This window comes from Capra hircus, chromosome 3 (genome assembly GCF_001704415.2).
Source record: "Capra hircus breed San Clemente chromosome 3, ASM170441v1, whole genome shotgun sequence".
Lineage (NCBI taxonomy): Eukaryota > Metazoa > Chordata > Mammalia > Artiodactyla > Bovidae > Capra > Capra hircus.
The window spans coordinates 7,615,855-7,641,443 of NC_030810.1; the positions used below are offsets into that span (position 1 = coordinate 7,615,855).

General features: G+C 48.9%; 2 protein-coding genes across 11 annotated transcripts in view; one reads left to right on the forward strand and one right to left on the reverse strand.

Moving 5' to 3' along the window:
• USP40 (ubiquitin specific peptidase 40) overlaps window positions 1-11,992 on the forward strand; it is an 82,608-nt gene extending 70,616 nt beyond the window's left edge. For 5 of the 8 annotated variants that reach the window (XR_001295553.2, XR_001295550.2, XM_018041002.1 and 2 more), the window contains 5 exons: window positions 3,466-3,531; window positions 5,960-6,170; window positions 6,320-6,415; window positions 9,827-9,921; window positions 10,141-11,992. Coding sequence is in view for 4 of the 8 variants with exons in the window: in XM_018041002.1 (XP_017896491.1) it covers window positions 3,466-3,531; window positions 5,960-6,170; window positions 6,320-6,415; window positions 9,827-9,921; window positions 10,141-10,252 (580 nt within the window). In the remaining 4 variants the exon portion in view is untranslated. Of the gene's footprint in view, window positions 1-3,465; window positions 3,532-5,959; window positions 6,171-6,319; window positions 6,416-9,777; window positions 9,922-10,140 lie in introns of those variants that run through there. The other 3 variants (XM_013963023.2, XR_001295552.2, XR_001295551.2) reach the window with 3 other exon arrangements.
• Window positions 14,280-25,589, reverse strand: part of DGKD (diacylglycerol kinase delta) — a 114,741-nt gene continuing 103,431 nt past the window's right edge. For 2 of the 3 annotated variants that reach the window (XM_018041036.1, XM_018041050.1), the window contains 3 exons: window positions 17,353-17,470; window positions 16,218-16,348; window positions 14,280-15,652 (listed from right to left, as the gene is read on the reverse strand). In XM_018041036.1, the coding sequence (XP_017896525.1) occupies window positions 15,554-15,652; window positions 16,218-16,348; window positions 17,353-17,470 (348 nt within the window). In that variant the 3' untranslated portion in view covers window positions 14,280-15,553. The remainder of the gene's footprint in view (window positions 15,653-16,217; window positions 16,349-17,352; window positions 17,471-25,589) is intronic. The other variant, XM_018041043.1, reaches the window with a different exon arrangement.

The window sequence follows — 25,589 nt, forward strand, 5'->3', positions numbered from 1 at the left end:
TGCCTAAAATGCAGGAGACCTGGGTTAGGAACATCCCCTGGAGAAGGGAATGGCAACCCACTCCAGTATTCTTGCCTGAAGAATTCCATGGGCAGAGGAACCTGGCGGGCAACAGTCTATGGAGTTGCAAAGAGTTGAACATGACTGAGCAATTTTAACTCACTAACACTGTATAAGTGTATTGATTTGACAGACATATATTGCAGAATGATTTTACCACCATAGTGTTAGCTCACACCTCCATCACATCATAGAATTGCCGTTTTTTTTGTGAGAACATTTAAGATCTACTCTCTTATCAGCAACTTTCAAGTATATAATATAGTATTATAAGATAAGTACGTATGTAATACAGTGTTATAAGTACGTCATGGGGATGTCAGGTACAGCATGCTGATTATAGTTTATAGCTGAAAGTCTGTACCCTTTGACCAGCATCTTCCCTTTTCCCTTCCCAGCCCCTAGAAACCACTATTCGAGTCCCTGTTTCTATTAGTTCAGCTTTTTGGAGCCCACATGTAAGTGATGTCATGCAGCAGTGGCCCTGTCTCCCTTAGCATAATGCCCTCAAGTGTCTGTCTGCGTTATCTCAAGCCACTGGATGTCCTTTCTTAGGGCTGCATGATATTCGTGTGTGTGTGTGTGTGTGTGTGTGTGTGTATGTGTGCACATACCCGTAAACCACACCTTGATCCATTCTTTCAGTAAAGACACTAGGTTTTTCCATCTCTTGCCTACTGCGCATAGTGCTGCAATGAGCCTGGGAGTGCAGATAATCTCTTCAAAACCCTGTTTCCGTTTCCTTTGGGGAGGTGCCCAGCAATGGGATTGCTGGATCATGTGATAGTTCTTTTTTTAATTTTTTGAGGCACCTCCATACTGTGTTTCCATAGTGGCTGAACCAATTTACATTCCCACCGCCCTTGAACAAGGGTTCCCTTTCCTCCACACCCTCACTGATACTTGTTCTCTCTTGTCTTTTCAATGTTAAGTGTTCTGACAGGTGTGAGATGGTATCTCATTGTGGATTTGGTTTGCGTTTCCCTGATGATTAGTGATGTTACCTTTTTATGTACCTGTTGGCTATTAGTATGTCTTCTTTAAAAAATTTCTGTTCACATCCTCTGCCATTTTTTAGTCAGATTGTTTGCTTTTTGCTATTGAGTTGTATGAGTTCTCAATATAATTTTAACACTAAACCCCTTAGCTTTGCAAATACTTTCTCCTACTTCATAGACTGCTCTTTAATTTTGCTGATGGCTTCCTTTGCTATGCAAAGCTTTCTAGTTTGATGTAGTCCCACTTGTTCATTTTTGCTTTTATTGCCTTTGCTTTTAGTGTCAAATCCAAAAAGAAATCATGCCACAGCTTTACCCCGCGGTTTTCTTTTGGGAATTTTACAATTTCAGGTCTTATGTTCAAATCTTTTAATCAGTTTTAAGTTGATTTTTGTACATGGTGTAAGATAAGGATCTTTCATTCTTTTGCATGAGACTGTCCAGTTCTGCCCCGCCAGCACCGTTTATTGAAGAGACTCTTCCCTACTGTGGGTTCTTAGCTTGCATGTTATGAACTGATTGCCCTGACATGCAGGTGTCCATTTCTGGGCTCTCTTTTGTGTTCTCCTGATACGTGTGTGTTGTTTATGCCAGTTCTACACTGTTTTGATAACTATAGGTTTATAGTATAGTTTGAAATCAGGGGGCATGATGCCTTCAGCTTTGTTCTTCTTTCTTAGGAAAAGATTGCTTTGGCTATTTGAGGTCTTTTGTGGGTTTATAAAAATTTTAGAACTGTTCCTATTTTTAATTGCAAAATGCTGTTGAAATTCTGACAGGGATTACATTGAACTTATAGATTTGGTGGGAGGGGGGTGGTGGGTAGTGTGGACGTTTGAACAATATTCTGCCAGTCCATGACCATGGAATCGCTCCGTTTATTTGTGTCTTCAGTTTGTTACATCAGCATCTTGGTAGTTTTCAGTATACAGGTCTTTCACCTCCTTGGTTAAATTTATTCCTAAGTATTTTATTTTTTTTGATGCTGTTGGGATTGTTTTCTTAATTTCTCTTTCTGATAATTTATTGTCATTATATAAAATGCAGCTGATTTTTGTACATTGATTTTGTGTCCTGCAACCTTGCTGAATTCATTAATTAGTGTTTTTTAATCTGTTTAGTTATTTATTTCTTTTTGGCTGTGCTGGGTCCTCATTGCTTTTTGCGCAGGCTTTCTGTCCTTGTGGCTAGTGGTGCTCCTCCTCTTCCTTGCGCTGGGAGGGCTCCTCCGTGGGGTCGCGTCTCCTATGGACTACAGGTTCTGGAGCATGGACTCAGTAGTTGTGGCCCTCACTTAGTTGCTCCGAGGTATGTAGAATCTTCCCGGGCCAGGGATCAAACCTGTGTCCCCTGCATTGGCAGGCAGATTCTTATCCACTAGGCCACCAGGGAAGTCCCCATTTATTTAAGAAGTTTTGTTTTGTTTTTTTTGGTGGAGTCTTTAGAGGTTTCTGTAAATATCATCATGTCATCCACAAACGGAGACAATTTTACTTTTTTTCCAACCTGGATTCCTTTTCTTTGCTAATTGCTCTGACTAGCACTTCTGCTACTGTGTTGGATATGAGTGGTATGAGCGCATCCTTGTGCTGTTCCTGATCTTAGAGGAAGAGCTTTCAGCTTTTCACTGTTGAGTGTGATACTAGCTAAGGGCTTGTCAAATAAGACCTTTATGTTGTTGAATACCCAGTTTCTTGTGAATTTTTAATGTGAAAGAAGGTTGAATTTTGTCAAATGCTTTCTCTGCATCTGTTGTGATGATCATGTCCTTCATTCTGTTAATGTGGTTTTATTACATCGATTGATTTGCAAATGTTGAGCCATCTTTGCATCCCTTGCATAAATCCCACATGATCATAGTGTATGATCCTTTTAATGTATTGCTGAATTTGTTTTGCTAGTATTTCTTTGCAACTATGTTCATCAGGGACATTGGCCTTTAATATTCTTTTCTTGTAATGTTATTGTCTGATTTTGATATCAAGGTAATTCTGGCCTCATAGAATGAGTTTGGAAGTGTTCCCTCCTGCTTTGTTTTTTTTTTTTTTCTTTTGAAAGAGTTTGGGAAGGATTGGTATTAAATCTTTTATCATCAGTAAAACCATCTGATCCTCAACTCTTTTTTGTTAGGAGGTTTTTAATTGCTGATTCAATCTCATTACTAATTGGTCTGTTCAGATTTTCTGTTTCTTCATGATTCAGTCTTGGTAGGTTGTATATTCCTAGGAATTTACCATTTCTTCTCGGTTGTACAATTTGTTGCGGTATAATTTTTCATGGTAGTCTCTTAAATTTTCAGTGTTCTTATATGGTATACTGTTTCACTTAAGAATACTTGAAATTTTTTTTTTAAACCTTTAAAAGATTAATATGTCATTCAGTATTGTTTTGTTTCGTTTGTTATCAGGGAATATAAATTGGGAAAGAGAACTGAGATCTGCTTAGAGCCCCTTCAGAAAGAAGAAAACCTGGGGTAAGACATCCTGCTACACATACAAAATTACATACATGTCTGATCACAACAAGGCTTCCCTGGGGGCTCAGTGGTAAAGAATCCTCCTGCCAATGCAGGAGACGTGGGTTCGATCCCTCTGTTGGGAAGATCGCCTGGAGAAGGAAATGGCAACCCACTCCAGTATTCTGGCCTGAAGAATCCCATGGACACAGGAGCCTGGTGGGCTACAGTCCACGGGGTCCCAAGAGAGCCAGACATGACTTAGCAACGAAACAACAACTGACCCCAATGGATAGTTTCTTTACTATTAAGTTGTTAAAATTTCAAGCGTTTTTTTTCACTGCTTCTAATGAGTCTGGCAACTTAAAACAGATTATGTTCTAGAAATGTGTTTGTATATCTGGTATCTAGATCTTAGAATTCATTTCTCCATAAAAACAGATTAATTTCTCAGTCAGTCCCAGTGCATATTGAACGCATAATGACCTTAAATGTAAGCAAGACGCTCGCCCTCAGCTCTTATCAGTGCCTGAAGACAGTCTGGTCAGACTGATAGGAGCACCTGACATGCTGCTCCTCGTCCTGAGTTTTCCATCCTGATGCCCCCTGATGCACACTTGCTGAATCATCCATTGTCATCTGTCTCCTACTAGAACGTTCGCTTTGGGAGAGCAAGCGCTCTGTTTCCTGGTCATGCTGCATCCCCACTATCTAGGGCAGCGCCTTTGTCACAGTCAGTTTGTGTATTGAATAAAGAAGCACCCCAGAGTTGTCCGTGAGCAAACATAACTATTCTTTTTTTCATTATAGGACTTTCTTGTGTAAGACATTTTTGTCAGTAACACCAAATAAAAGTTCTGCCCGACATGATGATTCTCATTGCCCGCCTATATAACAAGTGTGTTCTTTCAACCGTATCTGGCCTTCACTTAGTCCCACTGTTTTATAAAAAGACATTCTTAGTGCAAATTATATTACTCTAGTAGTTCCCTGGAGAGGAATTTCTGGATCAAATAGTATGGACATTTTAAACCTCTTAAAATAAATCATTAAATTCATGTCCATTAAAATAAATCATTAAGGTACATCAATGTATGTTCCCACAAGTAGGGTTTCTAAGGATTTACTTCACCTCACTGTCAAGCCATTGAGTGTTGTCATTGTTTAAATGTTTGCTAAATTGATAAATGAAAAATGGTTATTTTGTTTCATTTGCCTCAGTGCTTTGATCACTAGTAAGATTGGGGCATTTGTTCAATGGTTTGTAGGCCATTTATATTTTGTATGTGAATTGTTTCATATATATTGCCTGTTTTTAATGATGTCTTAGTAAAAAGTCTAATTTGTGTGAGCTCTTTCTATAATACAGAATATTGTGTAATTTGATCGTTATTTTTGTGAGCAGTGTTTCTTTGAAGACCACGTTGTGTACTTACTTAGATCCCCTTCCTCATTGGCACTTCTGTCCTGTACTGACCTCCAGAGCACTCTTGCCCTCCCTCCGTGGGGACCCTGTCTCCTTGGGGTCCTCAGCAGCCCCTGTCTCCTCCTTGGCAACCCCTGCGTCTGCGCTGACCAACCTCTGTAAGCTCTGGGACCTCGGCTCTGCTCAGTGACCCCGAAACACCTACACCCTCTGACAAACCCCCTCCTGACCACAGTCCCCCGCGCTCAGTCCTGTCTCCTTTCTCCAGGCCTCCACTCTCCCTGTTGTCCGCATCTACAACTGCATTTCCCTTTCTTTCAATAAAACACCAATATAATAGAAATACAGCATTAAAACTGTTCTTGTCTCACCGTCCTTAAAGCTTTCATTTCTCCTCTCTATCTTCCAGTTCTTATCTGTAGTTTTTATTTCATGTCCTCCTATTTTACATTTTTAAACACACTCCACACATCTGATTTTCCATCTGACCTGTCTGAATGTTTCTTTTCTTTCCCTTCCTCTAAGGACCTCTTATCTGTGCTCTTCTCCTGCAGAGGTTTCCTTTGCTCTTACAACTACACCACCTTCTCTCTCTCCCCAGCTCCAGGCCCTCAGTTTCTTCTCCAGCTTCATCACGGCTTGCTCTGACATCAGCACTTCCTAGGGAGTCGCCATGTCGGGGAACCTGGTCATGTTGAGCCCCTTCCCTCTCACCCTGCCGGCCCTTTCCGTTGTCACCAATCCCCTTTCCTGTGTGCTCCCTGGAGGAACTTCTCCAACTCCGCCTTCAGCCCTGCCTGCTGCCTCCCCTGGAACTGTGCCGTGCACTCAGAATGGGTGCTCACCTCCATTCTGGGTCAGGAGTGAAGGAAATCAAAGTCAAAGTTCCCCACAAGCGATCAGGGTTCGTTCAGGGAGAACCCCTTAAGCAAAGCAGCAGAGTCAGAGGAGTAGCTTTGCCCTTCACAGCACCCCTCTCCTCTGGTGGTAAATCTGACATGCGACTGTTTTCTGGCACAGCCCCTGGGACGTGCTGCTGCGGACACAGATGCGCCTTCCTGGTGAGAGAGCCTACAGCCCGCCCGTGGACGTGCTGTGGGACACGGCCCGCGGCTGGACGGCCAGCTCCCTGAGGCAGCGAGTGGCCGACGTCTACTCACTTCCCGTGGAGAAAATTGAAATTGCCAAATACTTTCCTGAAAAGTTTGCATGGCTTCCAGTGTCTAGTTGGGTAAAGTTGTGGGGCTTTCTCAAGAAAATTGGGCCTTCCTGGCATAGCGAATAGATTAACTACCATTTTTCACAGACTGATAGGGTATTTTTACTAAGAATTTGAGATTGAGTTTTTGTTTTAATTCAAGATGTTTAATTTTTCTGTAGAACCAGAAAACTACCAAAAGGAAAAAGAAGAAAAAGCAAGATAATTTGCAGGGCGCACCTTATTACTTGAAAGATGGAGATACTATTGGTGTTAAGGTAAGATTTTCGCAGTAAATTTACCAGTCTGAGAAAACACCAGAATCAAATGATTGTATAGACAAGTGTTACTAACTTCTCTCCGCCACGGCAAAACTCCCTAGTGCTGATATCAGAGCAAGCCGCAGTGAAGCTGGCAGAGAACTTAAGCAGGGAGAAGAAACGGAGGGCCTGGAGCTGGGAAGAGAGAGAAGGTGGTGTAGTTGTAAGAGCAGAGGAAACCTCTGCAGGAGAAGAGCACAGATAAGCACACTCAAGTCTTCAAAGCATCGACAATCCCATTTTAGATAAATTGTTTCACGAAGTGAGGGGGAAGCAGGGAAAACGAGACAACTCGTTTGATGAGGCCAGTGGAACCACAATACCAAAACCTAAATTTGGGTCTGACTTGAATGAAAATGCTTTTGAAGTTTTATCACTAAGTGTGCTGCTTTAGGTTTTATGCAGGTACTTATATTAGGTTAAGACATTTCTTTCATTCCTAGTTTACTCTTAAGTTCTTTTTTTTTTAAATAATGAATGAGCACTGGATTTTTAATATTATATTTTTTTCTCTGCTTTCTCTGCATGTTTAATTAGCCATATGGTTTTTCTCCTTTAATCTGGTAATGGCATATTATTACATAAACATACTCTCAACACTGAGCCTTCCTTGCATTCCTTGGACAGACCTACTTTGTTGTCATTATATTTTTTGTATTATGGGTTAATTATTTAAATCCTTAATTTAAGAATTAATAAATTATTAAATTGATTAATAATTTGTTTTTTGACTTAGATAAGTTTTTATGTTAGGGAATAAGTATTCCCTTAAATTTATATTAAGGAATAAGTATTCCCTTAATCACCACTTCTGTTCTTCATTGTACAATACTAAAAAATGTAACCAATGTAATATGACCTTCCACCCGACAAAGAAAAGCAAATAAACAGAAATTGAAAGACAGGAAAAAGAAATTCTCAAAGGAAAATATATATAACACTGTTCTTAAATACAGTTTTTCCACATTTGAAAGACTGTACAAATAAGCTATTAGCTCTATTAAGAGAGTTCAGAAGGTTATAAGATCAACATACGTAAAATTACAAAGTACCTGGGAATGCATCCAACAAAAAGATTTATAAGACCTTTCTGGAGAGTATTACAGAAATACTGAGAGACGTTAAAGCTTCAGTTACATACAGAATCATATCACATACCATGTTCTGGGAACAGAGGCCTCACAATGGTAGATACCAGTAGTCCCACAGCTGTGAGTTCAGTATCATCACAGTGAAAAACCATGTAAATTAAAGAGCTAAAGAACAAGATCAGGGTGTTGCCGTACCAAGAATTAAGACTGATTACAGAGCTGTGGCGACTAGCTTTGGGGCAGGGCAAGACTGAAATAGAGCAGTGGAACAGAATCACTCATATAATGAAACTTGACAGGTATTTGAGGCAGCATTAAAAATGGATTATTCAGTAATTATAGTCATAATTTTGATTGCATTTTCATAAAGAGGATCAATTTGTATAAGCTGTGGACCCCATAAAATCTCTGTCCACCTCTGCTCACACCTGTACAACAATCAACATGAAGACTTAAATGTGAAAAGCATTTCAACCTTTAGAAGATAAGAAAATTTTTATGACTTAGGTTAAGGATTTCTTAAAGTAAGAAATATAAAACATAATCCATAAAGAAGAGGGTCAATAAATTGACTGCAGTTGACCCTTGAACAGCATAGGTTTGAACTGCCTGGGTCCACTTATATACAAATTTCTTTTTCCAATAAATACATTGAGTACTACAAACTGCAGTTGGTTGAACCCACAGGTGTGGAACTGTGGATATAGAGTGCCAGCTGAGTCCCAAGCATCCCAGGATTTTGGTGTCTGTAAGTCCACTGTGAACTCCGAGGGACAACTGTACATTTAAATTAAAAGCTTCTTTTCATCAAAGGAAACGATACAAAGTGAGAAGACAAGCCACAAATAGGAAAAGAATATATCAGGATATAAGCAATAAGGACTAGTGTATCCCAAATATGTAAAGTCTTCTGCAAATCAGTTACAAAAAAATAAGCTTTGCCCATCTCTCCCCTAGTGAGCAATGCCTGGCAGTTCTCAGAAAGCAGGTGAAAAGATAGCTTCCCAGTAACCAAGGACCTGTGAGATAAAACCTGAGCTGCCAGGCCAGACTCTTGGGACTCTGGGCGGCACCAGGAAACACCAGTGCCAAGTAAATGGCAGTTGGCAGCAGTCAGCAAAGGTGCCCACATGATGCAACCAGGTGCTTCCACTCTAGATAGAAACACCCGTGTGCACGTAAGTGTGTGCACAAGCACGTCCATGTGCGCTCAGTCATGTCCAATGCTTTGCAACCCCATGGACTGTAGCCCACCAGGCTCCTCTGTCCATGGGGTTTTCCAGGCAAGAATACAGGAGTGGGTTGCTGAAACACCCATGTGTTGGGGGAGGTGTACAGAAATGAGCATTTAAGGGCTCTTTGATTTGGATTGAAGACTAACACTGGGAAGAACTTAAATGACCCTCAGAAAAGGGGATACGTGAAATGGGGGAAGAGTATTGATGTGGTGGTAGAGAACACAGCATTTAAAGCAGATAAAGCGGAGCCCAGGTGTCACTGTGAACACACATGCAAGTGGTAAGTGGAAAAGTCACAGGACGGTCACTAACAGAGAACCAGGTAGAACGCCGGGGCTTGCTGGGGGCCATGTTCCTGTGTTGTAAAGACGAAGATGGAAACAGTCGCACTGAACTCAGCGGAGCACTTGGCTGTCGTGGGGGAGGCTTTTCCCACCTGAGGTGGAGAAGCAGGGAGCCAGCCCCATTGCAGCCCCTCAAGCTGGCATGTCAGGCGTGGGAGGGCCACTGCCCCCAAGCAGCGCTCACCCCCCCAGATCCCCATGGGGCACGTAGCCGGGAATCCCAGTGTCCCTAACCCAGGGCCTGGGAGGCCTCAGCATTGCCTCGTGACACAGGCTCTCCTTCTGCTCACGTGTGCCCAGGCGGTCAGTAGACCCGGACAGAGCGGCCTGTGGGGGCGGCAACCCTGACGGTGAGTCCCCGTCTCTGACCGCCTGCGGGTCCCGGCAGGGTGGAGGGGGCCCCGGGGTGGCTCCAGGGAGACTCCGGGAGGCCCAGTGCCAGGACGCGGCCTCGAGGCCACACTGGCTGGGCGGCCTGCTGCACCTCGGGCTGCTCGGACAGGTCTCCCGCACCTCCGTCTCGAGCTCATCTTGCTCCTAGCTCAGTTTGTTCTCATCAAGCACTAGACTGTTTCACGTTACTAATCTAGTTTATGGCAGTTTGGATATCCCGTAGGTTATTTTTTACATACATCTCTTAAATGTAGGCTAGAAAGATGTCTGAAAACACTGCTCAGTAATTACTGTGCCATGCAGAATCTCCTGGTTGAAGACGATGATGATTTCAGTACCGTCCAAGACGACATCGGAAGAGAAAAACAGAAAGAGCTCGCCCTGGGGAAAAGGAAAAGGTGAGTGAGGGTTCTCGGCCATGGGCAGGTTCTGGCTGCGACCTCCGGGCTCACACTCTGACTGCAGCGTGGAGCCCTGGTCTGCAGGGCGTTGTGGGAATATCTGTCGCCTGTTCTCACTTGACTCTGAACGTTGGAGGTGAAATCGGGAGCCCCTCCTCGAGCTGCTGGGGCCCCGGTGTCTGGGATGTGAACCCGTGCCGGTGTCTCTCCCCGCAGCCAGGAGGCCCTCCGTGCGCAGAGGAGCGACGTCTTCTCTGGTGCAGATACGCCCGCCCGGGCCCGTGGACCAGAAGCTTCTCTCTCCATCCACGTAGGGAGCTTCAGATAGCGCTGCGGGCGGGGCCGGACGGCATGGGACCTCGGCGCTCCCACTCCAGGTGCCCAGGAGCAGGCCTGCTGCTCTCTGTCCTGTGCGGACACGGACTCCAGAGCCCTGCTTTGTCACCAGCAGAGGGGGCTTTCGTCTCAGGCCAGGTGACCGCGCTTCTCCCAGCTCTGTGGAGCGCCCCCCGGGGGCCGGCACAGGCTGGCCAGCCCCCTCACCCTGCACTCGACGCCCCGCACGTCTTTACGTGAAAGGCGGCTCCTTCCGCACTAACTGCAGGTGAGGATGCGGCGGCATGTTCAAGCTCACTCGCCCCACTCCTCCCACTGTCGAGGTGACGCTCTGTACCCAGCCCCCCAGGTTTTAACAGTTCACGTCACAGAAACTGGCTCCCAGACAGCACCCTTCCCCTTGGGGCTGTTAGGTCTGATTGTAAAATGTTCCCTCTCTTTCCCAGCAGGGCGCCCTCTGAGTCAGGTATGTGCTGCCGAGGCACTGGCCGCCCCGCGCCCGCTGTGCCGTGTGAGGTCGGGGGGTCCTCACGGCTGCGGGCCTGCTGTCTGCGGGGCCGCGTGTCTCCCCGTCCAGGAGCCCGACCGGGAGGCGGGGTCACGGCAGACAGGCCTGGCAGGCTGGGGGCCAGCCCTGGGCAGCTGTGATTAAAAACAGGAGAGAAGGAAAATGTGGGCCCAGACTCTTCTTAATTCGGCATGGCTTAGCTGTCAGTTTAAAAGGTTTAATAGGTATTTATGACAAATAGACCATCTGTGTTCCTGTTGATGGATTTAGGACACGGGTGATTCACTGTCTCAGGCTAACTCAGCCCAAAGCAGGAACTCCTGAGAAGGTAATACTTCCTCAGATCTCAGTGATGCTTTATTGCAACTGTGCTGCTAAGTACAGTTATCATCTAGATTTTACACACTTTCATCAGCCTTTTTGGAGAAGGAAATGGCAACCCACTCTAGTAGTCTTGCCTGGAGGATCCCACGGACAAAGCCTGGTGGGCTACAGTCCATGGGGGTCACAGAGTTGGACACAACTGAGCGGCTAACACACGCATCAGCCTTCTTGACGCTGATACTGAAGTAGCTCTGAACTGTTATAAGAAGAAAATGGCACGCGTGGACTGGGGTCCCCGCCTGCGCCCCCGGCCTGAGGAATCAAGGGACTGTCGCTGCGCCCCAGCTGGTCTCCCAGACGCTGACAGGACAGGAGTGAAAGGCCGCCTTTCCTTCCTCTCCCCTCCCCCTGCCCCGACAGCGTCAGCACTGCCCTCAGAAACCCTCCTCTCATCCATGTGTGCCTCATGAATTACGTGCTGATGCTGTTCAGTATGGAAGCAGCTGTGTTTTAAGAAGTTGGACTTTGGCGAGTGCTTCCGGCTCTCCAGCACCAACTCTGTCTCAGGAGACCCAGGCAACTCTCCAGGGCACCTGGTGGGCAGGGACGATGCCACAGTGTTGGCGTGGGACTGAGCGAGGCTGGCCGCGTGCCCCGTCCAGGGTTCCCTGTGCCCCTTTGTTCCACTGTAACCCGACAGTAATGTAACAGCCGGGAATCCAGAGGCCTCGAGGGAGGTCACTCACCACAGGAAAAGGTCGAGCTGCCTCAGGAGCTGCCTCAGGTGTCCGCCTGGTCTCTGCTCCCCTCCTTCTGCCCTTGCAGTTAGGGCATGGAGCGGGGCTACAGGGAGAAAGCGCTAAGATTTTGTTAAAGAAAAAAATAAACTTGCATTTGTAACCTCCTGTCTCTGTGCTGACTGCTTCATGTTCTGGCCCTCTTCCCAAGTGAACTTCAGATGCTAAGTCGCTGGGGTTTATATTTAAAAAAGACCAGTTCAGTACTGCTTTAGAAATAACAGAAAAAAAAAGAACAGAACTGTGTTTTGGTTTTAAATAAACTCAGACTCATGGGAATAATCGTACTTGAAGAAACCAGAAGTGGTCTGGTTCTCTTTTTCCTTCCAGAGAAATGCAGCTGCCCACGGTGGTTACGTTAGAGAAAACATATCTATGCAGCTGTGTCACTCTCCTGGCAGGAGGAGGGACAGGGCATCAGAAGTCCTGAATAATCCGGAATCACGGCTTAGAGAGGTCGGTTCCCCCAGGACAGACAGACAGCGGTGAAGGAAGACGGACGGGGCCTTGCAGCCTGGGCGGATGGAGACATGGCTGCTGCGCCCGTTCTCGGTCCTGCCCCATCGGTAACAGACACAGTGGGCCCCGTGGGGGGTGCTGTCTGCAGAGGAGGGGAGGGTGACGGCAAGCAACACCCAGGGACGCGCCCAGCCCAGCTCAGGCTGCCTTGCACGGACCCAAGCAGCCACAGCGTACCCCCGGGATGCGGAGCCACCAGCACCCGCCGAGTTACACCGTCGGCCCAAGGCCTCCTTTCAGGTGCCCATGAAAGCCCTGGGCCCGATGCCCAGTCTCAAAGCAGGTACCCGCCTGCCCTGCCACCAGCTCTAGTCCTGCGTGGGGGCTCTCAGGGGCCCCACCCTCAGAAGCAGCCTCTCCACCCAGAGGCCCAGGGGCTCCTGCCTGCAGCCTCGCGCTGGGGTGGACACAGTGGAGGGGGCGCCTTGCAGTTCCACGGTCAGCGGCCAGGTGACAAATAAAGCGGCCTGGAGCAAGTGTGCCAACGGGGCGGGCACCACAGTCCAGCGGCGCTTCCAGAAAACCAGGACGCCCTAAGCACTCCCACCCCCATGGTGACTGGCCCCCACGACCGAGCGGGCGGCTCTCCTCGGAGGTCCCAAACAGCCCCAGTGGTGGGCTTCACGGTGGTGGTACTGGGGCCGCTTTGCATGGGTTCAGTCCCTGGTCAGGGAACTAAGATCCCACACACCATGTGGCCAAAAAAAATCCCCCCAAAAACCCACAAAGACCTGGCTCCTGCCATCCGTGCGAGAAGGACCACAGGCTCCTGGGCCCGGATGCCTGTGTGTGACTTAGGCCCTGTCTCCCCATCTGTCGTGTGGGCTGAGATTGGGGTCAGGCTGGGGACGCAAGCAAGCTCAGCCCTCGAGGTGTGCTCTCCTGTCCCAGCCACATGCTGCAGGGGCGAGCTGTGGCCTCTCTGATCCTGTGTCCTAATCTGTAAAATGTGGATAGCCACTTCGTAGGACTGAGAAGAGGAATAGGTGAGTTAATATGTATAACGTGTCTGCCAGCACCCAGCATAAAGTAACAAATGTGTCAGCCAGCATCGTGATCGGTCACCACTGACACGGCTCGGTTCCTTTCACACCCACTGCTCTAGTCATGAGTGTGGTCCAATTCTAGACAATGAGACCTCAGGGGAGGTCAGTGGGTGCCAGATTTTCCAAAAAGTTTCCTTTTACCTTAAAAAGAGGCAAGAGCCAACCCACCTGTTCACCCACACTTTAGCCTGGACACGGTCATGTTTGGATGTGATATCTGGAATAGTGGCAGCTATTTTGTAACCATGAGGCCTGATTCGGCACTGGCCATGTGGGAGGAGCGTGCAAGACAAAACAAGTTCTACTAAGCATAAAATGAGACAGAAGAAAGCTTCTGGGGAGGCAACTACACACTCAGAACCCACACAGCCCTATGGTACCCTGCCAGCCCAGTTTCCAACTCCATGATGCCAGTCCCCATCCCTCACCCAGGAAACAGGGGTCACAAAGTGACTTTGAGCTTGAAGAGGCAGCTCCCTTGTAATAGAGATGAATAGGAGAGCTCCAGTTTGCAGTTTTATATAAAAGACATAGGCTAGAACATTAGCTAAGATGACCTCAGGAGGCTGGGCTGAAGCTACATGTGATTAAGCATGAGAGCCTCAGTGCTTCCCAGCCCCACCACCTTGATGAATTAATTCAACAGATCCTAGAACCCACACCCTGAATAATACAATGCTATTCATTCCACTTTGCTTTTCAGCCACCACCAATTCAACCTATGTTCAGCGTGGCTGAAAAACAATTCTGAATCCAGTTTGGAAAGATTTTTTGGCAACTGATATTTTACATCAAATCACGAAAGAATGATAAGAAATCTGACGATGGAAGATCAAAAACAGGCCTGTTTTATTTATACACAGAACAACTGTATTTACAACCCCAGATGTGGATATGTACATAGCAATACAGGAGGCATTTGCTTCCACGGTGGGCACTGTATAAGTTAGGATCATAAATACGAGGGGAAGCCCCACCGGAGGGCACAAAACCTTTTCTCCAAGTCGCCAGGGATCCTTCCTACCTCCCTCTACACTGACAGGACCAGGAGACCCCAGGGACCCCCAGGGACAGCCGCATAGGAGGGGTGGGGACAGGACAGAAGGGCAGCCAGCCCCACGTGCAGCGAGAGACACGAGGCAGCGGCAGCAGGGACGCTGCCCCGCAGACAGGCTTCATGCAACGCTCATGTTTACTCCGCTCACTCTCACTCACTACACTCAGAAAACGGTTTTAGGTAAACAGTGTTGCTCTAATCACGGACATTACTTTTTAAACACCACGCTTCACCTAAACTGATGGCTTTCCCATGAGAGGGCGCGGAGGGCTGGGGTGGGTCCCCGCCCGTGCGGTTGAGTCCTGAGAACCTCAGACCCCCAGGCGCCCACCCCGGGCTCCCCCTCGGAAACCCGGTGCCTTCTGGAGCCCGGGTTCTCGCCGCCTCCCCGCTCCCAGCACAGCGGTTCCGCGGCGCGGGACCCCTGGGGCGGGAAGGAGACAGCGCCAGCTCACCTCCCAGGGCCAGAGCGCGGGCCGAGCTCAGCGCCCGGGGCCGGCCGCCAGGGGGAGCCTGCGCGCGGGTAGGAGCCGCCGGCAGGGCGCGTGCTGGGCGGGCCGGTGCCCCGCGGGCGAGCAAAGCGAGAAAGCAGCCGAGGCGGTGAGGGCCGGATGCCGCCCGGGAAGCGCTCCCAGCTCGGCAGCGCCGCCACCCCTGGTCACTCAAGGCAGAGCCCCGCCACCCCCACCCCGTAGCCCAGGAAGCCCCTCCACACAGAAACACGGGCCCGCCTCGGTGCGCGGGGGACGACAGGCCAGGCGTCCTGGGGACGGCGGGGACCCCGCGGCCCCGGAACCGTGGCTCCCCAGCCCAGGTGGTGACTGCCCGGGCCCGGAAGGCCGGGGGCTCAGAGACGCGGGGCGCCCGGCGGGATCCGCGCGGGCGGGGAGCAGGCCCGGGAGGGGCGGCGCGGGCGGCAGGTAGCTGTGTTGTGGGTCCGGCCCCGGGGCGCCGGGCCGAGCGGCGGGAGTAGCACCATGAGGGGCCGCCGAGCCGGCTCAGTCGCGGGGAGCGCGGGGGACGCAGGCCGAGAAGGCGGAGGCTAGGCCTCGGCGGCGGCGGCAGCGGGAGCGCCGCGGCTCAGCTCCTTGATGCCGCACAGGATCCGCTTCATGTGGCCCACCTTGGTCACGCCGAGGTCCTGCGGGGAGAGGGCGGCGCTCAGGCCCGGGCGCCCCGCGGCCCCACCGAGGGAGGGGGCATGAGGGGGTGCGGCCGCGATGACTGGTGCCCCCAAACCACCACCCGCGGGCGCGCGCCCCGCCTGGTTCCCTGGACTCAGTCCAGGGTAACCCGAGCAAGTGCTGGGCACCCTGGTGGTGCCTGGAGGCAGGCCAGCCGCCCGGCCCCGTCCAGGTGACCTCGCAGCCTCCTGGGGTGCACCCAGAGGGGCCCGAGCTGCCCTCCCCGAGCCGGGAGGGAACCCCAGACAGCAGCTTCCCCTTCACCCCGACGTGATTCACCGCGCAGCGAGGCTGAGAGCGCGGCTCCCTGCGGCGTCTGCCCTGGCTCTGGCTGCGATGGCTGAGACACCACAGCCCAGGGGCCGCTACCTGTCACACCCCTCCCTCCCCCCGACGTCGTTGCCCCGCTGCCTGAGAAGAACAGTGAGGAGACTGCTGGCGCTGGGGCGCGGCCAGGTCTTGGGGGGACCCCAGGGCCGCAGGGAGCACAGGTGTGCTTGCCCAGGAGGCGTGTGGAAGTACCTTGAGGTCCCTCCGCTCCAGGTGTAGGAGCTCAGAGCCCCGGATGTCGTGCCGCGTGAAGATGTCCTTATACTCACAGAGACTGAGGTGCTCCAACCAGGCAGCCACCTCCTCTGTGCCCCAGAGGTGCACTGTCAGAGACGGGAAAGCGCGGGCACAGTGAGTGCCCAGAGCCCAGCGCCAGGCAGGCAGCGGCCAGCACCCCAACATTCCCCGGCCACAAGCACCCCCAGCAGCCCCGGCAGCAGGCACCCCAACATTCCCTGGCCACAAGCACCCCCAGCAGCCCCGGCAACAGGCACCCCAACATTCCCCGGCCACAAGCACCCCAAGTAGCCCCAGCAGCAGGCACCCACCACCCGGCCCCAGGCGCCATCCCAGGCCATTGCAGAAAGAAGGTGGACCGCCACCCTCAGAGGGGCATGAGCGAGGCCAGCTGGTATCTGTTCCTGCCGGGGCCGGCAGCCTCACCCCAGGAGGGACAGGTGGGCCTGTCGGCAGCTGAGGCCAGATCCCCTCACCCTTCAAGCGGGGTCTGTGCACTTCTGGCCTGCAGCAAGAACGGAGACTCGCAGAGATTACATGGAGTCAGAGCCACCATGATTCAAAGAACCCAATTTCTGGACTAACATGCGAAGAAAAATCAAAGGGAGCTACCCTTACTGGCAGCAAATGCCCCCCCCCCCGCCTTTGAATCCAGGCTTGGGGCTGCCCAGCACCTGGGAGCCTGGGCCATGCTCAGGGCCAACACTTCGTATGGAGATTCTAAGCCCCGATTCAGTGGCCCAAGAGAGAAGCATCACTTAGGGTCACTTTCCGTTGATTTCCTAGCCCATACCATGAGGGCCCAGGCTCCCAGGGCAGGGCCATGATCAGTGGACTGATTAATGGGGGCCAGGCAGCCCCTCAAGGAAGCAGGCACAGGGTCCAGTGTGTCTCTGAGTGTCTTGTCATCTCTGCGGTCTCTTCCCCACCTCACACCCCCATCGAGCACAGGCAGGCGGCTTGGAGCCTGTGCCCCAGCATCCGCACAGGAGCAGGGTCAGGGCAGAGAGTGGCACGGGTCGCCACGCCGGGGTGCGGCAGTGCACACCAGGGGCCCGGGGTGACCAGGGGAAGGGCAGGGGGCAGGTACCCGGGGCACCCAGGCTGCAGCGCGCTGCTCTGTTCTTGTTGTTCTTCTCCTTCTTGAACTTGGTCACCAGGCGGAATTTACCACTGCGGCTGCGCTTGGAAAGATCCAGCATCACGTTCTGTGGGGGAGGGGGAAATGGAGCGAGTCAGACCCCTGTTTGCCCAGGCCTCGCCCCTGCCACAGACGGGCGCGGCCGCAAAAAGGCCCGTCCTCGTCCTCCTCCTCGAGTTCCAGTCTTGGATGGATCCTCATTTCTAATGCCTTTTAAGAATGGGTTTGCAGAGATAAGCAACCATTTTCATATTCTGGCTTTTTTTTCATTTTATAACGTTTATTCATCATGTGATTGAACAGCTTTGTATGTATCACTTAAATATCAAGACTATTACATCAAGACTAGTAAGTTATCCGCTGATCTAGCAGCACTGCGCCGGCAGGCTAGTCAGGGTCAGGAGTATCCTTCTAAACGAAGCTTTTCCTGCACTCTTTCCTCGCCACCTGCTCCCCGAGGCAGAATCCAGGAGGGAGGGGAGTCAGAGGGACAGGGGACAGGGTGCCGGCTGGGTGGCCGCCTCCCCACAGCACGGCGGGGCCATCGCAGCCCCTTCCCCCGGGTCTGTGGACCGCCTCTGTTGGTTCTCCCAGAAGCTACAGCCCAGGTCTCTGCCAGTAAAAATTCCTGTGCACTCACAGACACGTACCTGTGTCGGTCATTTATATAAATGTAGTCACAAAAGAAATTTCCTTATTTTTCAGGTGTGCCAATTTCTCCCTGGCCCTGCCGGCCTGGATTCTGCCTCAAGGTCCTGTCTACCTGCATCCCTGTGGTGTCTGCCTGCTTCCCCAGTGTCTACTGTGTCCCCGGTGTCTGCCTGCGTCCCCGTGGTGTCTGCCTGCGTCCCCGCGGTGTCTGCCTGCGTCCCCGCGGTGTCTGCCTGCTTCCCCAGTGTCTACTGTGTCCCCGTGGTGTCTGCCTGCGTCCCCGCGGTGTCTGCCTGAGTCCCTAGTCTCCACTTGCATCCCCGCAGCGCCTACCTGAGTACCCACAGCGTCTACCTACATCCCCGCAGTGCCCGGTGTGGTCAGACTGTGCAACTCTAGGACGCACTTGCAGACCTGACAGGGACGTTTGGTCACACTGAAAAATCACCACTGGGCTTTTCCCTGGAATCGCACCCATGCTGGCTAGAGCTGGACACAAGCACCTTCGCACCCGGCCTGCCACGACCCTGCAGCTTCACCACACCCCTGCGTGGTCATCTTCGTAGGCTTCTTACCAAAGGTGTCTCATGCTACTTCACACAAACTTTATATTTTGAAAGAGACCTCGTACGATGACATTTTTCTAGTCAACAATTGTGAGCTATTCAAGAAACTTATTTCTACACATTTCTTACACTTGGCAAAATGATCACGCATCCACTCTAACATGGCTGCCCCATGAAAGACCTCTAGCCCCCAGGGGACCGCTACAGCCGTGGGCTCTCCTGTCCCAAGATAAGCGTCCCCTTGCACCTCAGTGGCTTCCTGCAGGACAGGTAGGAGGCAGCTATTCTCCACAATCCAAACAAAATCCTATTCCTCTCTAATTTCTTGTTCTTAAGGCAAACATGGGTTTTATTCAATTTACTTCCAAAAATAAGAGTATTTTCTTCCATTGGTAAGACAAGGAGACTAGTAGAATGAGGCTGATCATCCACCTGTTATTTAATCTCCACCTTTTTTTGCTTTTGAAAAGTAAATTTCAGACATCAAATTATTCCACTCACAAATACTTCAGTCAGTCAGTCAGTTCAGTCACTCAGTCATGTCCAACTCTTTGCGACCCCATGAATCGCAGCACACCAAGCCTCCCTGTCCATCACCAACTCCCAGAGTTCACTCAGACTCACGTCCATTGAATCGGTGATGCCATCCAGCCATCTCATCCTCGGTCGTCCCCTTCTCCTCCTGCCCCCAATCCCTCCCAGCATAGAGTCTTTTCCAATGAGTCAACTCTTCGCATGAGGTGGCCAAAGTACTGGAGTTTCAGCTTTAGCATCATTCCTTCCAAAGAAATCCCAGGGCTGATCTCCTTCAGAATGGACTGGTTGGATCTCCTTGCAGTCCAAGGGACCTTCAAGAGTCTTCTCCACCACCACACTTTAAAAGCATCAATTCTTCGGCACTCAGCTTTCTTCACAGTCCAGCTCTTACATCCATACATGACCACTGGAAAAACCATAGCCTTAGACTAGACGGACCTTTGTTGGCAAACTAATGTCTCTGCTTTTTAATATGCTGTCTAGGTTGGTCATAACTTTTCTTCCAAGGAGTAAGCATCTTTTAATTTCATGGCTGCAATCACCATCTGCAGTGATTTTGGAGCCCCCAAAAATAAAGTCTGACACTGTTTCCACTGTTTCCCCATCTACTTCCCATGAAGTGATGGGACCAGATGCCATGATCTTCGTTTTCTGAATATTGAGCTTTAAGCCAGCCTTTTCACTCTCCTCTTTCACTTTCATCAAGAGGCTCTTCAGCTCCTCTTCACTTTCTGCCATAAGGCTGGTGAATACCAGACCACCTAACCTGCCTCTTCAGAAACCTGTATGCAGGTCAGGAAGCAACAGTTAGAACTGGACATGGAACAACAGACTGGTTCCAAATAGGAAAAGGAGTATGTCAAGGCTGTATATCGTCACCCTGCTTATTTAACTTCTATGCAGAGTACATCATGAGAAACGCTGGGCTGGAAGAAGCACAAGCTGGAATCAAGACTGCCGGGAGAAATACTTCAGTACACAAGCCTAAAAGACAATGCTGCTCTTTTTAAAACGTAATCATGGCACCATGACCACACCTGACACCATTCACTTAGCTCTAATGAATTCGTTTACATCACATCTTCCCAACTGTTCCAAAGGTGCATCTTCACGGTGAGTCTGTCTGAATCGAGGCCCTAGCAGGGTGCACAGGGGACACCCAGCTCCTGGGCTCCATGTCTCCTGTCCCTTCACCTGCAGAGACCAGGCGTCTGCGTGGAGGACAGGGTGTCTCCCTGGCCACCTCCCGACACAAAACGGCCCTTTAACTCTACACATCCCAGCTAGAATTCTTTTATAGATAATTCTTTCATCAGTAATTTTAAGAAAGAACTTTTATGGATCTACTGATAATATTCAATTTTGGAATCCAATGTGCTGGTTTTTAAAAAAGGAAAATGTTTGAAAGTTCTTTGGGGATGACCCAGAGAGATGTTGTGAGGAGGGAGGTGGGAGGGGGGTTCATGTTTGGGAAGGCATGTAAGAATTAAAGATTTTAAAATTTAAAAAAAAATAAAAAATTTTAAAAAATAAAAAAAAAAAAAGAAAGTTCTGGAGATCTGTTTCCTAACGTGAATATACTCAACACTACTTGAACTGTACACTAAAAATGATAATGATGTAAGTTGCGTATGTGTCTTTCTTACCACAATAAAAAAAAAATGAACTGAGATAACGTCCATCTTTTTCTAGCTTTGACACTTTCTTATATACGGAAATTACATAGTCCTTGACAAATTTTTCCTTTGGAAATAAAATTTACTTTTTCAAGTTGTTCTGTGGCTATTCTTTCTAAAATATCTTGAGATTTAAATTTGTGTAATTTAAATTTTTTTCTGAAAAATCAAAAGGTGTACTGAGATGCTGAGACTCACTGGCATTCCTTCATGGGTGCTGGAACCTGATGACTCCCACGTCCGCTGCTCTAGGCCCCTTATCACTGCACTTTGTTCCCTTCCCCCCAGATTACATTCGCCAGAGGGTAGTTTATTTTGCTTTCGTTTCAAAGAACCAACTCACAGGTCTACCACTGGTTTCCTTCTCAGATAAATGGTCTCCGATCTTTATCAGCAGAGCTGCGGCAGCTCCCCATCCGCAGCGCCCTTCGCCCTTCATACTTCACCTCTTCGCCCCATGTGTGGGTGGGACAAGCCAGTCTGGAATGCCAGCAGATTTTTTAAATATCCTATTGTCAACAGGCAGAGAAGGCGATGGCACCCCACTCCAGTACTCTTGCCTGGAAAATCCCATGGACGGGGGAGCCTGGTGGGCTGCGGTCCATGGGGTCACAAAGAGTCGGACACGACTGAGCGACTTCCCTTTCACTTTTCATTTTCATGCATTGGAGAAGGAAATGGCAACCCACTCCAGTGTTCTTGCCTGGAGAATCCCAGGGACGGGGGAGCCTGGTGGGCTGCCATCTATGGGGTCGCACAGAGTCGGACATGACTGAAGCGCCTTAGCAGCAGTAGCAGCATGGACAACAGGAAAGAAAGCAGAGTCCCCCTTTACAGAGCATAAAATCCTCTCTATAGAGAAACACAATACATATTTGTATATAAATTCTACATACACAAATTCTATCAACTTTCTTTGTTCAGATGTTGTGATGTGGTGACTTTCACCATGATTAATCAGGGACTGATAGTGAGAAGTCACACTACCTAATTGGGTTTCTGACATTTCCTATTATTTCAAGAAGTTTTAGCTTGACACATTTTATGTACATCAATTAAGATTAAAATTTGAGGGGTAATCACTAAAAGAACATGCAGAAGAGCACATATTTCCAAACTGGTAGAGGGGATAAACAGAACTGTGGGAAGGAGAGACTCATCAATGAAAAAGGAGAAAGGAAACAAAAAGTGAGACAAACAGCACAAAAGATGGGGAAAATGCGTCTAAATATGGTAATCACAGTAAATGTAAACAGACTGGACTCTCGTACTGAAACAGTACAACACTGAATAAAAACCCAAATAATGCTGCCTACAAGAGAGACACTCCAAATGAAGCTTGAAAGTATGAAAAATAACATGTCAAACAAGTAGGCTTGAAAATGAAAAGAATTAGTAAAGGTCCTGTTATAATGATAAAACCCTAAATGCACCCAATGACATAGCCTCAAAACGCATAAGGCAAAAATACACAAAACCACACACAACACAAGACGTCTACATTCATGGTCAGAGTGTTCAACAGAAACTGACAGATGGAGCAGACACAAAAGCAGAAACAAAAAAGAAAAAAACAAACAAAAATACCGCAGTGAGGACTTACTGATGTAGAAAACACAACTGCACACAAGGAACATTTGTAAAAACGGACCATCTGTTGGGCCACAAAGTTAGTGTCAATAAATTTCAAAGGACTGGCTATATACAAACAACTGCCTTTGAACAGTGAAATTAAGTTAAAATAACGAAAAGAAGTATTAGGGGAAAATTTCATCCATTGGCAAATAAACAACATACTTTAACTCATGTAAATGCTATATTAGCATATGATTTTATCATTACTTTAATCATAGTTTATTTCAGAATTATGTGGTATATAACAATATGATTGTTAGTTTTTACCAAAATAAGTGATCTTCTACCACTTTTGCCTTAGGTATGCAATTCTATTTTTATTTTAATATTGTTACTTTGCATTGTTTATCATCTTCTTGAAACTGCTTTATTTTTACTCTTTCTGGGTCATAATTTTTCATTGCGTGTACAAAAGAGAAAACTGGGTTCCTGTGATCAGTACTTGGTCAGATTTTTTTTTTAACACAACCTAAAGAATCATTTGCTTTTAAAAGGAGAAGACAGAGTACTTTCTAATTGTTATGCTGTTAGCGCCATCTTTACTAGCTCCTTTATTGTCTTTTACAAGAGGGGTGACATTTTGGTTTTGTGTTTTTTAGTGATTCAGAAAGACATGAACCCTTTCAGTTTTACCAGAAACTACCTTTAAAACTTGGAGAAGACAATGGCAACCCATTCCAGTGTTCTTGCCTGGAGAATCCCACGGACAGAGGAGCCTGGCGGGCTGCAGTCCACGGGGTCGTTTATTCATCATGTGATTGAACAGCTTTGTATGTATCACTTAAATATCAAGACTATTACATCAAGACTAGTAAGTTATCCGCTGATCTAGCAGCACTGCGCCGGCAGGCTAGTCAGGGTCAGGAGTATCCTTCTAAACGAAGCTTTTCCTGCACTCTTTCCTCGCCACCTGCTCCCCGAGGCAGAATCCAGGAGGGAGGGGAGTCAGAGGGACAGGGGACAGGGTGCCGGCTGGGTGGCCGCCTCCCCACAGCACGGCGGGGCCATCGCAGCCCCTTCCCCCGGGTCTGTGGACCGCCTCTGTTGGTTCTCCCAGAAGCTACAGCCCAGGTCTCTGCCAGTAAAAATTCCTGTGCACTCACAGACACGTACCTGTGTCGGTCATTTATATAAATGTAGTCACAAAAGAAATTTCCTTATTTTTCAGGTGTGCCAATTTCTCCCTGGCCCTGCCGGCCTGGATTCTGCCTCAAGGTCCTGTCTACCTGCATCCCTGTGGTGTCTGCCTGCTTCCCCAGTGTCTACTGTGTCCCCGGTGTCTGCCTGCGTCCCCGTGGTGTCTGCCTGCGTCCCCGCGGTGTCTGCCTGCGTCCCCGCGGTGTCTGCCTGCTTCCCCAGTGTCTACTGTGTCCCCGTGGTGTCTGCCTGCGTCCCCGCGGTGTCTGCCTGAGTCCCTAGTCTCCACTTGCATCCCCGCAGCGCCTACCTGAGTACCCACAGCGTCTACCTACATCCCCGCAGTGCCCGGTGTGGTCAGACTGTGCAACTCTAGGACGCACTTGCAGACCTGACAGGGACGTTTGGTCACACTGAAAAATCACCACTGGGCTTTTCCCTGGAATCGCACCCATGCTGGCTAGAGCTGGACACAAGCACCTTCGCACCCGGCCTGCCACGACCCTGCAGCTTCACCACACCCCTGCGTGGTCATCTTCGTAGGCTTCTTACCAAAGGTGTCTCATGCTACTTCACACAAACTTTATATTTTGAAAGAGACCTCGTACGATGACATTTTTCTAGTCAACAATTGTGAGCTATTCAAGAAACTTATTTCTACACATTTCTTACACTTGGCAAAATGATCACGCATCCACTCTAACATGGCTGCCCCATGAAAGACCTCTAGCCCCCAGGGGACCGCTACAGCCGTGGGCTCTCCTGTCCCAAGATAAGCGTCCCCTTGCACCTCAGTGGCTTCCTGCAGGACAGGTAGGAGGCAGCTATTCTCCACAATCCAAACAAAATCCTATTCCTCTCTAATTTCTTGTTCTTAAGGCAAACATGGGTTTTATTCAATTTACTTCCAAAAATAAGAGTATTTTCTTCCATTGGTAAGACAAGGAGACTAGTAGAATGAGGCTGATCATCCACCTGTTATTTAATCTCCACCTTTTTTTGCTTTTGAAAAGTAAATTTCAGACATCAAATTATTCCACTCACAAATACTTCAGTCAGTCAGTCAGTTCAGTCACTCAGTCATGTCCAACTCTTTGCGACCCCATGAATCGCAGCACACCAAGCCTCCCTGTCCATCACCAACTCCCAGAGTTCACTCAGACTCACGTCCATTGAATCGGTGATGCCATCCAGCCATCTCATCCTCGGTCGTCCCCTTCTCCTCCTGCCCCCAATCCCTCCCAGCATAGAGTCTTTTCCAATGAGTCAACTCTTCGCATGAGGTGGCCAAAGTACTGGAGTTTCAGCTTTAGCATCATTCCTTCCAAAGAAATCCCAGGGCTGATCTCCTTCAGAATGGACTGGTTGGATCTCCTTGCAGTCCAAGGGACCTTCAAGAGTCTTCTCCACCACCACACTTTAAAAGCATCAATTCTTCGGCACTCAGCTTTCTTCACAGTCCAGCTCTTACATCCATACATGACCACTGGAAAAACCATAGCCTTAGACTAGACGGACCTTTGTTGGCAAACTAATGTCTCTGCTTTTTAATATGCTGTCTAGGTTGGTCATAACTTTTCTTCCAAGGAGTAAGCATCTTTTAATTTCATGGCTGCAATCACCATCTGCAGTGATTTTGGAGCCCCCAAAAATAAAGTCTGACACTGTTTCCACTGTTTCCCCATCTACTTCCCATGAAGTGATGGGACCAGATGCCATGATCTTCGTTTTCTGAATATTGAGCTTTAAGCCAGCCTTTTCACTCTCCTCTTTCACTTTCATCAAGAGGCTCTTCAGCTCCTCTTCACTTTCTGCCATAAGGCTGGTGAATACCAGACCACCTAACCTGCCTCTTCAGAAACCTGTATGCAGGTCAGGAAGCAACAGTTAGAACTGGACATGGAACAACAGACTGGTTCCAAATAGGAAAAGGAGTATGTCAAGGCTGTATATCGTCACCCTGCTTATTTAACTTCTATGCAGA